The sequence below is a fragment of the Semicossyphus pulcher genome, unplaced genomic scaffold (assembly GCF_022749685.1).
Source record: "Semicossyphus pulcher isolate SPU_LCO1_2020_fin unplaced genomic scaffold, fSemPul1.0.p SCAF_12, whole genome shotgun sequence".
Taxonomy (NCBI): Eukaryota; Metazoa; Chordata; class Actinopteri; order Labriformes; family Labridae; genus Semicossyphus; species Semicossyphus pulcher.
The window spans coordinates 14446239-14458779 of NW_027211626.1; the positions used below are offsets into that span (position 1 = coordinate 14446239).

A 12541-nucleotide genomic window follows, 5' to 3' on the forward strand; every position below is an offset into this window, starting at 1 on the left:
TGCTATGAAACTTTCTGTGATTTACTCAGAATATACTGCTCCTTCTTACTTGTGCATGAGGCCTTTTGTAAGAAGATTTATTACCCAAGAGAGTACCCTAACTCTCCTTATCAACAAAACCGTATTGTATACTGTATACTGTAAGATGGTACTTGAACATTTCTCTCAGGCATTATTCAGCCCACCCTACATTCAAGGCCACATGTGACCAGCACAGCTCCAAATGAAAATGTTTGTGGTCACTTGTAAATTCCAATGAAATAACTAACAGGAAACTGCAGTCATGTAAATAAGACAGAAAGAAAAATATATCTGAAATAAGAGCTGAACGTTCTCCAACTTGTCCAGAGAGAGAATTTGTTTTTTTGGTTGTGGATTGCAGAGAAGGAGCCGCTGGAATTTCAAACCCTGGGCTGGATTAAGGAAAGATTTCCATGTGTTCCCATGTGTGTGCGTCTTCTGTAGAGTTCCAGCCAAAAGAGGCGGGCGGTGGGTTTCCTCTGGGTACTTCTGCCTGCTGTCATAGATGAGTATGTATGAGGAATGCTGCTTACAATCCCTGAGTCATTAGGTGGAGGTGGGTGCTGCTTTGTCACCAAACTTCTTAAAAGCATCATGAATAAAATGCTGTTACTGAAACAGGTAGGAGCACCCTGCTTAATGCAGGGTTTATGAATCCCACGCTAAGTGCTAACACAGATACACAATCACACTGAGCTATACAAAATATCCATCTAATCCCCCACAGTAATAGAGCGGAGCATGATTGTGTTGAGGCTGCTGTGTGGGTAACAGGCACCGCACGAGCCATGAAAGGTTTTCATTATCTGCGTCAGTGTAAAATCGGCTGCTGGGGTGATAAGGTTAGAAAAGAGTGTGTGTGGGTTGCATTGGAAAATGGCTATATTTGATTTGGAAGTAAATTCCCCCTTTAATTTAACATCATTAACATTAGATTTAATTGATTTCCTGGGGGAAATGTGTGGGATCAATAGGCAGAGGTGATTGGAGCGCACAGTATAAAACACATGACTCAGCCTCTTACACTGAGAAGCAGTGTCCCACATGAACGCAGCATTTCCTGCCAAATTCAGTCCCTTTGGGTTATTTTCCATGAAAGCTTAGCTGTATTTTTTTTGACTTTATCTGAGCTTCTCTCATTGGGTAAAAATGGGACGTGATGTCATGTGTATGCCTCTCCACCAATCCAAATTCAGCCACATTTGAAACTAATTTTGACGACAGATTTTGGGGTTAATCCTTTATGTTGTTGGACTATTGTCAACCAAACAGACAAAACATACACACACAAACACACACATATGGCCCTAATGAAGCCAGTTAGTATTTTAAGTTCAAACTGTTCATACAAAAAATATGGTTGTTTTTCCAGACCCCATAATTTGTCATGCATTTAGACCAGAACATTTAATGTAATAGAGACATTCATCAAGAGAGGAATTTTAACTTTGTACAGAAGAAACAACACATTCTTCTTCCTTCAAATTAAAGTTTAACTTGTGAGCAATAAAAAACTCACTCTCAAGCATTTCAGTACACTTTGTGGCGTCGCTGCTGCGGTCTCACTTGGCCAGTAGTGTGTGGTGGCTAATGTTAGCTTATGACTTTAGATGACACAGCTGTATAAAGCATGTCACTGAGTCAGTGTTCTGACTCACTGACTCCTCCTCCTCGTCTCTGCTTGTGGCACCATTACACTGTGTTCTGATCTGCTCCCTTTAGGATTCAAAATTAACAAAGGCTCTTAAATGTAAATTAAGTTAAATATGTAACAGATGAATTCAAGCATTGTTGCTGGCATTCAGTATGCAAGATATGTACTATTCTGGCATATCTACAAAAACAACTATCTTGGTAGACTAGTAGAGTCTTTAAATGTCACCTTTGTTTTACAAACATGTCGAGCTGCAGATGCAGGTCACCAAAGATCTGAATCAACTATAATTCTATTTTCTCCCCTGGTTTGGTAGTTTTTTGCAGGCTGCTTTGGCACAACAACATTGGAGTTCGAAGAGGCTGATATTCAGGCTGTAACCTCATGACGTGCTCTCTCTGAACTCATGTCAAACATGTTTGGCAGAAAACAAGCCACAACAGGTCTATTCAGGATCTTATTGTGTATAGCCTCGAGCTGGAGCACCCACCACAGCGACCGTTATTATAAATGCAAATGAGAACCTCTTATCCTGTATGGAGCTCCTGCTGCTGCTGAAATGTCCCTGTTGAGAGTTTTAGGAACATAATCCATTAAGTGATAACAATAATCCATTCATCCTCACCTGAGAGGTGACCCAGGTCTTCTGCTCTCAAACCAATAGATTGTTTTTTAATTAGCTCTGAGGCCTCACTCCCTCTGATCCCCGTTCACACCCTCAGAGCCATTCATCAGCTGTTGATTAGGTGTCTCCTTTTTCCTTCTGCAGTGAAAGAGTGGAGTCTGGACTTACCATTCAAGCATTACCTTGCTGATACAGCCAAAAGAAATACTGTGTGTTTAAAAGAAGTGGTTGCTTCCGGTTTAAGCTGAAGTAAATTAAGCTAAATTCTTTTAATCCATGCCAATGTCTTAAACTATGGTTTTTGGATAATAACTGGGCTACAACTGTTTATTTTCATATGATATAGGTCAGTTACTTCCTTTATTCATTGTTTGGACCACAAAATGTCAGTAAAAAGTGAATTCCAACAATCAAATTTACTCAACCCAAGGTTTTGTCTAGAAAAACCTTGTTTTGTCAAATCTACACTCTAACACCAACAAAATATTTAGTTTCCAAACGTATAAAACGCAGTAAATCTTCAACCTTTAAGTCAATTCGGTACGTTGTCTCCTAAATGATCAGTAACCAGATTCCTGTAACATTTCCTTTTAAATCCTGCCATCCATCCTGCATGATACATCCCTCTTTTCAATATATAATGCACAACAGGTGTGAATATTTACTATTTTCATAATCAGTTATAGTCATACAAAAAGGCTAATTATCTAATTCCAGCTTCTTAAATGTGAATATTTTCTGTTTTCTTTACCCCTCTATGCCAGTAAACTGAATATCTTTGAGTTACTGACAAAACCAGACATTTGAGGATGTCATCTTTGGCTTTGGGAAACAGTTTCACCATTTTCTGACCATTTATAGACCAAACAATTCATTGATTTATCAGAAAATAATCAACAATTTAACTGGAAGTAAATATAACTGTTAGTTGCAGACCAATAAACATTTCCCACACCATGGATCTCTTGACGATTAGAAAATGAGTTTTTAACCTCCTCTTTATATTAGGATAAAGCTCACAGACTAACCACCTACTGTACATTTACAGTAGCCTCTTTGTGCACTACCCACCAGGTGTCAGTAGCCTACTACTTGCTCTACTGTACTGAATGCAGCAAATTCAAACAAAGGTATGCATGAATCCCCAGTATTTCCACTTATCACGAAATAAAATAGGGGAAAACATGTTTGGTATGCCATACCCCATAAATTACAACACCAGATCTGCAAATTAACTTTATACCATCCCATTTATTCCTGCACAATTATTAACTCTCTTTTCAACACAGCTATTCAAATAATGTACTGTTTTCTAAGAACAATTACAGGACCTTAGAATGAAATCTAAAATGAGACAGATCCTTTGATCAGTGCCCTATTTTTCTTTCAGAGCAAAAGAGGCGGAGGGAAATGCACATGAGAGGCAGAGAGGAGGCGGTGCTAAGTGTCCTCCAGTCATCCTCTCTTTCCCTCTGTTCATTTGTATGCTGCATCTGAACAGAGGCAGACAGGGGTACGAGAAGTCAGCGGTTAGCAATGACTTCACTTCAATTTATATGAGGAGTTAACCTACATTTTTTTCAACAAGGACCTTCAACCTCTGATTTTTTCCGAACTGGATATTTCCTTTTATGTTGTGTTGGCGAAGGGAAGCTGACCGTTAAATTCCCCTCTTGCTCATCTTTTGCCAGTAACGGTTATTTTTCCAGGAGTAAGCCGCTAGCATAAAAGCATACCTGGCACAGGTCTCATGTAGTCTGTCTATCATTGCTTCTGTAGATAGCTAGCTAAACTGTGGGACGCTAAATTACATTTTTCAGCAAAATGTAATTCCTTCTCCTTAGGTAGCCAAACCCAGCAAAACAGCTGGGTCGTGTCGAGAAGATTGTGGATTAACGTTTTTTTTTTACCCCTTAAGAAACCCCGGACGTGCTTCAGCGGCCAAAATGAGCGTCGATTTAATTGAATCAACTACATGAGTGGAGCCTAAACAAACACGTTTTCTCCGAAGGAGTGCACTGTGTTTCCTTTTTTTCATATCTGCTGAAATCAACTGCGCCCAGCTGCCCTGGAAAATATGGAAAGCGAGGTTTTCACCCCTCTGCTGGAGCAGTTCATGCTCACGCCTCTGGTCTGCTGGGTAAGCTCCCCTGCTAATTAACTATTCAAATGTGGCTAACTAATTAAACACCACCGCCCCGTGAAGGCATCTCTGTTTATTGATTATCCTAACGCCTATTTGAATTGTCTCATCTATTTTCAGGTGAAGACAGTCGGGCAGCCGACAGTGACCGATGGCAGCAAACTATCGGAATATGTTGAATTAGTGGATGGGATTTACCTGAACGAGATTATGCTTGAGATGTGAGTATTTTGACACAGATGTACAGACAAATCTATCAGTCTCCTCCCTGCATCACCATTGTGTATTGTCCAAATGATGGTATGCAGACCTGTTCTTGGGATCTCAAATGCACCTTATAGATATATACCTAAAAACTTGCAAAATATAGTCGTCACTTCCTGTAGTTATATCCAGTTTGTTCTCCAACCTTTGTGCAGTGCTTGAAATTGTCTGCTGAAGTGAATCTAGGCTAAGCACAAAGGGACCTTGTATTGGGGGCAATGATGGGTCACACTGTCAGAAATCTCAGCAGACAGTTATTGTTAGGATCCCTTTGAGCAGTGTGGTTCACCCGACCACGAGCAGTCATTCAGCAAGCAGGCAGCTCCACAGCTTCCCGTAGCTCTGTGTTTTTATTTTCCAGTCACCCCTGCACTGTCATCTGCAGCAGACTACTGTAAGACACCCCGCCCCTGCAAGCTACAGCGCTCGCGTTTCCTGCTGTGCTGGAGATTCAACTAGAAATAGTAGCCTTGAGCCAGGACCACTAGTAGCGGTAGAAGCTGGATGCAATGCAGATGCTGGTTTTATTTAGCAGCACAGACACATTACTATGTTTTTATTGAATTAAAGGGGAAGTGGATGCTTGGATAGTGATAGAACAATGGATTCTGGAGAAGATGAGGCATTTGGAGTCAAATCTTTCCAGTCTCCTCTTGACGTATAGCATGACAGTAGACAGCTTTCCAACTCCTTTGTCTGGCATAAGCTGCTACTTCCCGCTAGCAGGGCAATTTCTTATATTTTCCATTAATGCCACATTCTACACTGTCAGCATTTACTCCTCCTTTTACGCCTGCAGAGCAGCACTCAACCAAGAGATTATAATGTGTTCCACTGTCATGGGGCAACTGTAGTAGCTCTCTTATTCTGAGGTTAGATTTGAAACAAGAGGAGGTGTGTGTTCTGCAAAAGCATATCTCTGTATTTCTGTGTGTACCTCAGTACTCAGTTATTCTAAAAAGGATTCATCTGTATCTCTGTTGCATGAGGAGCTATTTAATCCCTAGTCACTGTTTCCTGTCTCTGTTTGGTGTCCTCTTCCTACCACTCTGATCTCCTGCTGCATCACCCTACTAAGCTGCTACCTTTCAGCTACCACTTCCACCTCTATTTCCCATGCTTGTTTCCCTCCCCCTCCTCCTCCTCAAGGATGTATCCACACTATCAAAGGAGTCAAAACTGAAAAGTGTTTAGGAAGGCCATTGCCGGTTGATCTCCCACATACAGCCTCTGCAAAACGATGTACAATTCAGCAGTATTTTTAGAGCATTTTCCCCTATGGGACACTGAATACTGAAAAGCAACCAGGCGGATGTAAGAGGAAAGGATTGGAAGATTGAGCGAGACTGAAAATGAGTTGCCAAAATCCTTAAAAATGACAGGGAAGATGTATAAAGAATGAGCCAGAGGGTTGCATGCACAAGGAGAAGTCGAGCCCCAGTTTGCAGAGACTGAGATGTTTAACGAGCTACTCAGTAAAAATTCTGTCTGCAAATAAATGGAATGAGCTGGACGGGGACTTTCTGTGGCTAGTTGAGTGCTCCTGCAGAGAAGAGCCAACGTTGATCTGAAATGAAATGGCTTAGAGATCGCCTGACAGGATGTCGGGGATTGCCAGTCACAGTCAGCCCTGTGTGTTTTAGATTGTGTGTGTGTGTGGACGTTTCTGCAGGGCTCTTGTGTCTGTGTGGGAGTATGTGTATCTGGGGTGTTTTCTTCTGTGCATTTTGTTTTAGACTGAGGCAGCTGTTGGTAGTCGTCTTGCCCAGCCACCCTCCCACACAGAAGGCCTACAGTATTGGTCAGATGTTATGTCGGTGAGACTGCTCTTTGTCTGCCTCTCCTGCTTTACCAACACTAAAATAGACTGTGTCATAGAATAGAAATATGCTATGTTACAACTTATCATTCTTCTAGACTATGCAGCTATTACAGGAGGTTCAACATGGTACCAAACAGAGACTTAACATGAGTTTTAATTCACATTTGAATCTGTGTGTTGACTGTAAGAAGAACAGGAGTGTTTACTGCAGGTCCTTCCCCCTCTACATCACTATTTTGATTAATGCCTCTAATTAACAAGGATTATTTTCAGTCCTATTCTTGGGCTCCCACAAAAGGCCTCACTTATACATTTCTACTTACGCCACTGTTCAGACAGCGTGAAATATATTGCAGTATTTGGCAGTGCGCTGCTTGCAATTGATCCAGACATGCTAAAAGGTGTCTGCTGGTGTTTGCCTCAAGCCAGTACACTTTTACACTTTCAAAGAACCAAAGCTTTGATAACACCGGCACTGAAGAAAATGTCCAACTCCAAAGCTCCACACACAAACTCACTTACAGTACTCCGTCTGAAGAAACTTGAGCTTTGTACATTTTTACTGGTAATGTCAGCTGTTGTAGTGTATGCTGTGTGAATGTCTCTGTATGGCCTTAGCACAGACATGACAGACAGGCTGGCAGCAGTTGTCATCATCAGGTCAGCATGGGAGAGAAGAAGAAGAGAGACACCAGGATTATCTAACGGTTTGCTGACACCCAGATGGCACCATGTCCCCTCCCCCCCTTGCCCTCTTGTGACTGACATTACCTAGCCAATTAGATTGCCCTCCTCCGTGCTGTCAAACCAATTAGTTTCCCGCTCAGCAAGAGGGAGCCAATTATATTTTTGTCATGGTGACAACCGTCCAGTTGAATTCTCAGATTTGCTGCCAATACTGCAGACCCGTGCCGGCTCGTTGGCCTGGACTGGGCGGTCTGTCCTCTGCGGGCTGCTGAGACAGAGCTATGTGGACGAGACTGACACTTTCAGTACTCGGGACAGATTTCATGTCCCTTGCTTGATTTTTACATTAACATTTGCCATGTTAAATGGTGAAATTACTTGTATTGTGTTTTTTAAAAAGTCCCAACTTTAACCCTGAAAGTTCCTTTAAAAACTGCTGTGGTTGAAATAAGAGTAGCATAAAGAGGTGAAGCGTTTAAAGAATGCTGTTTTGCAGGCTAATTTTTCTGATGCTGTAAGTATTCAGACAGATCTGTGCATGTCTGTAAATCTGTCTGAATGGCTGCACGCATCAGGATGAGAGTATAAATCATGAGAAGGTGACCTGAAGCATTTTCAACTCCTGTTTTTTCTGCAGATAACCTGCCGGTGGTTGTCTGTCATACAGCTGTAAAACTATGAGTCAGGGGATATGGATCTATAAATACTGAAGCTGAAGCTTTTATTTCTCTCAGTCTGAAGGCCACTTTTCAGTAAATCCACTGTCTAGGCTCATATGCACAGGATGTAGTCCTCACTATGCCTGTCATCACTTCCTTTCATGCCAGAATTGGCTTTTCGACACACCCTGCAAACACACTCAGAACTCGACCAATGAGCTTGGGAGAAGAGTGAAGGTTTAAAGGGTCGACGGTGAAAGACGTGTAGATCCTGGACTATGTGGGTCTTTTGTTGTAGATTATCAGATGCATCAATTGACTCTCTCTCTTTCATGTTAAACTTAAACATGGAGGCTTTATTATGTTCATGTTCATTTAATGGCTCTGATGCAACAGTAGAATATTCTGAGGTTAGACAACCATCTGGCAATGTTTTATTCTTACAGGCAGGATCTAGAAAGGAGAAAACATTTATCAGCTCCGAAAAAGGTTTTATTTTTATTTGAAATAAATCTTTTTCAACTGTTTTGGAAATGTTTAGGACTGCGACATGTTTGGGAAGCATGACAAATTTAAGCCCTTGATACAAGCAGTGGATTATTTTGCTTGCTCGGTCTGTTGGCGTGTTCATTTGGTTTGACTAGAGCTGCAATAATTAATGGATAAGTAGATCCAAAAAATGAATCTGCAGCTGATACATTCCTCATCCTGTTTTTCTCTCATCCCTCTCTATCAACTCATTTATCCTCTCTCTCCGTCCTCGTTTCCCTCATGTCTCGACACCTACTGCTTCTGTTCCTCATGCCCTTTCCCTCCTGCTGGAATATTTTTCTTCTTCATCTCTGTGACTTCTTTTCTGCCCATGCCTCACCTCTCCTGCTCCTCTTTCCCTCCTCTGTTTTCTTTTGAGCAGCATGTTGAAGCCTTTGTTGGCTCACGCTAGCGTTCGTTACAGCAGACATAGTTGGGATTCCAGCTGGACTAGAGAAAGGAGCAAGCAGAGCTGCTGCTGGGTTGTCAGTCTGTTTGGTTCTGCCACTGCTGCTGCCTGGACTGTCTTCAGCCTTTCACATGAAAGTGTAGGATTAATCTGGCATCTCTCATATTCGTCTTTGTGTCATGCCACGCTCAGTGTGACTATCTAGCAGGAGGATGTATATCGAGTCAGACAGGAAACGGCAGCTGTGACCTTGAAAGGACAAAACTTTAACAAGGCTGTGTTAATGTGAGGCACTCAAAATCCCACATCCGAGGACATGGTAAAACCTACAGGGACCATTTTAGGATTTTAGACTCAGGTTAGCTCTTATTTTCTCTGCCCTTGAAAGTCAAAGTCAATCTGATTCACAGTGGTTCATTTTTAGGACTAGTTGGATTATCTGGGCTCCGGCATATTCAGCATGTTGTCAAATGGAAAAGATAACATTTACATTTACGGCCAATTGTACAGCATTTCATTTTTCTAAAAACAAATTGAAGCTAAGAATCATTTGACATTGTGTTTTACTGACCGCTTAACAGTATTTCAAGAAGATTTCCAATACTATAAATCCTTAAGTAGTTTTGACTCATATACAGTTTTTATTTTAAGACTGAAACAGGCTTTTTTTTTTATCTTGGATGTTGTCACAAACAGGTGTTTACTTGGAATGACCTCCTGCTTTATATTTGATTATAGTCAATCTAATTTGTCTGATTTGCCTCTGTTTTCTGGCAAATGTCTGTTGCTGTTACTAATGCAAACTCAACACTTCCCCCATCTGTTTCATGTTACAGGCCCTTCAGTGGCTCAGGGGGCACAAGGCCTTCTGTTGTCTGTAAGACTTTTGCTTTGAAACATCTGGAGGAAGTTTTGAGTTTCATTAACAGCAGCTTATCATTGAGAATTGACAGTGCAACAGAATTAATCGGTGATCAAGGATACATTTCTCTTAGAGACAAGCTCCAGTCATGTTTTAAGACATAACATTCTCTGCTTGAAATGATTAATTGTCTGATACTTTCTGAATCTGCATAGTCCCCGCCCACTGTGCACATTTCCAACCGCCCCCTCTGTCTTTGCGAAAACAAAACACGTCTCTGCCATCGTTTAGTGGCAACTTGTTTAATCTTAGCTTGCTTGAAATGTAGTAATTAGGCTAGTATTAACGTTAGAGTTAGCAGTCAGTCGTGAGTTTACAAAAATTACGATGACAGTTACAGCTGGCTTGTGCATTGCTAAAGTGGTTGCCATAGGTTGCACCAGGGTTTACGTTAGCCGGTATCACGTGTAGTTGTCTGGCAGAGAAGTATATCAACGGCCAAATTGTCTGGTGGGAAAATATGCCAAATAAATAAATAATTAAAAAATTAGTAATGGCGTATTGAAGAGGCTATTATGTTAACTACATATATGTTCTCTTGTTGCCAGGAGAACTTATATAAACTTGCAGCCTTTGCTTCCGCTCATAAAACATGGAGAGATGGACAGGCGGAGACGGACAACGGCAACAGTGCGAGCCATCATTAGCATCTCGGTACTTGCAGGTGCAGTGCCGATGATGACAGAGTTGCGTGGCTATGGTGGGGTGAAATCTACTCCGACTGGGCAAAGCTTCTTTGATGATAAGCACACATTACTTTAAAAAACATAAGATCCTGTCTGGCCCTGACCCTAACCCTAACCCTAACCCTAACCCATTTTGATACCCAGACTGTAGTATTGGCCAATAGGGAGTACCTATTGATACCATATACCTCATATTGTTGGAGAAACACTGATTGCAGAGAGTTTGCTAGCTTTGACTCACATAACACTCTCTGCTACCACTGCACTGTTGTTATTTGTTATTGTCACATGATAATTCACCTCAAACCAGTTGATTTTTTTTGGTTGCTAATCAGTTATGGTTGTAACATAGACTGACGTACTTGCCGATAGCAGATACCACATTTTAGGCTGTACTGTAGGCCGATACCGATAACTGGTATCTGTATAGGAACAATTCTACCAAGTTATAGCATGATTAGGTTGTCAAACTGAAGAAATATAGTTTGATTTACTTTGCCATTTGTGAGACATTGAATTTTGCTTCAGTGATTCATGGTCTAGTAGTCCTGTTAGGCAATACATCAGATCACATGCAGTTTGGCAGGAGTGAGTTTAGCAGCAGTCCCTATGGATACAGTAGCAGAGGAGAGGAATGGGAAGAGGCCCTGTGGAAACAGAGAGACAAAGACAGGAGAGAAACAAGTCCTAGACAAGGAAATAGGGTGATGAGAACCACATACCAATGGTGGATTTTTACTGGTCTGCTTGTTTACTACAGTTCCCGTGGTGGGAGAAAGGTGGGGGTGAGAAAATAAGATGCATTTATCTAAAGCATTAGGTTTGCAGGATGGCAAATGTAAAACATTGAAATACCTGCAATGCTTAACATTTTTTGTTTATGTTTTGTAACATCATGGTGTGTATCCAATATATTTAAAACATAGCATTTGTTGTGTGCTCTGCTCATAAACAATGCACTTACTGTTAGGGATGGGCATTTCCAGTAATCTCATTCGAGTAATCTAATTACCTCATGAACGTGTAATCGAGTACTGGCAAATTATATTTTTATTTTTTACCGTTAAAAAAATAACATACGTTGGACACGGACTTGCCGGCCGGAAATAGTAGGCTTTATGTCTGTAAGAGAACATTACTGTCTAACGCTTTTACATTCATGTAAATAATATCCCAACAATGGAAAGCAAGTGCAATTTCAAATGCATCGAAGAACCTTAACAGACCCCTCAATTAATGTTGTAAAATTCCGTTGTCAAACGTCACAGCAGTAGCGGACTGCATGGACTTCTGTTCTGTGTTGCTTAACTCTTAACACTCTCGTAGCTGTTGTCCGGCGTGGTGGTGGCGGCTTGTACTCCAGCTCAACAAACACCGTCAGCTCACGGAAGCCTTCTCCTTCCACAACACTTAATGGGAGCATATCTCCAGTCACCATGTCCGTTGATAGCTTGATAGATAATCCTCTCTGCTCTGGTATCATCACGTCACATCAATGTGTGCTAACAGGGCTAGCAAATGATGTGATGCAAGACATTTTGACTGTCTGTCTCCGCTGGCTTCTCCTTGTGCTTTAAACGCATGTGGTTAAGCATCGAACTAGTATTTCTATGATATACAAGTTTAACACCACATATCTTGCACAGCATGTTGTAAAAGAACTTCCAGACATAGCTTTTCCTGGTGACGGCTGACATGGTGCATGTAACTACTTTAGCCGAAAACAACGCATGCGCAGGTGCGCAAGTAGTGTAACGTTACTCGAATAATGACATCACAGCGTGTACTCGAGTATTTGTCCCCATCACTACTTACTGCACTCACAAGCTTCCATTTAGAAACGCGGTCAGTGTGTTAAAATGTAATCCAGCATAACAAGATTTCATGTTAACAAGATCAAGGCAGAATTCCAAGTATGGCAACTGTCAGGCAAATATTTAAACAAAGTTATCCTGCTAGTATTAAGGCTGTTTTCACTAGATCTCATAATGTTATTTACAGAGCTAAATTAATAGTTACTCTCCTGAATTACTTTTGCCATGTACGCACCATTGTCTGGTTGAATTATCATTCAGTAATTTGTTTTTCCAGTCTCATCCCCTATTGATCTGTTAGCTA

General features: G+C 41.3%; 1 protein-coding gene across 1 annotated transcript in view; it reads left to right on the forward strand.

The window, feature by feature from the left end:
- The first annotated feature begins 4328 nt into the window (after positions 1-4328).
- ccdc88ab (coiled-coil domain containing 88Ab) overlaps positions 4329-12541 on the forward strand; it is a 61520-nt gene continuing 53307 nt past the window's right edge. The window contains exons 1-2 of the mRNA XM_069658230.1: positions 4329-4440; positions 4564-4664. Coding sequence (XP_069514331.1) covers positions 4378-4440; positions 4564-4664 — 164 coding nt within the window. The 5' untranslated portion in view covers positions 4329-4377. The remainder of the gene's footprint in view (positions 4441-4563; positions 4665-12541) is intronic.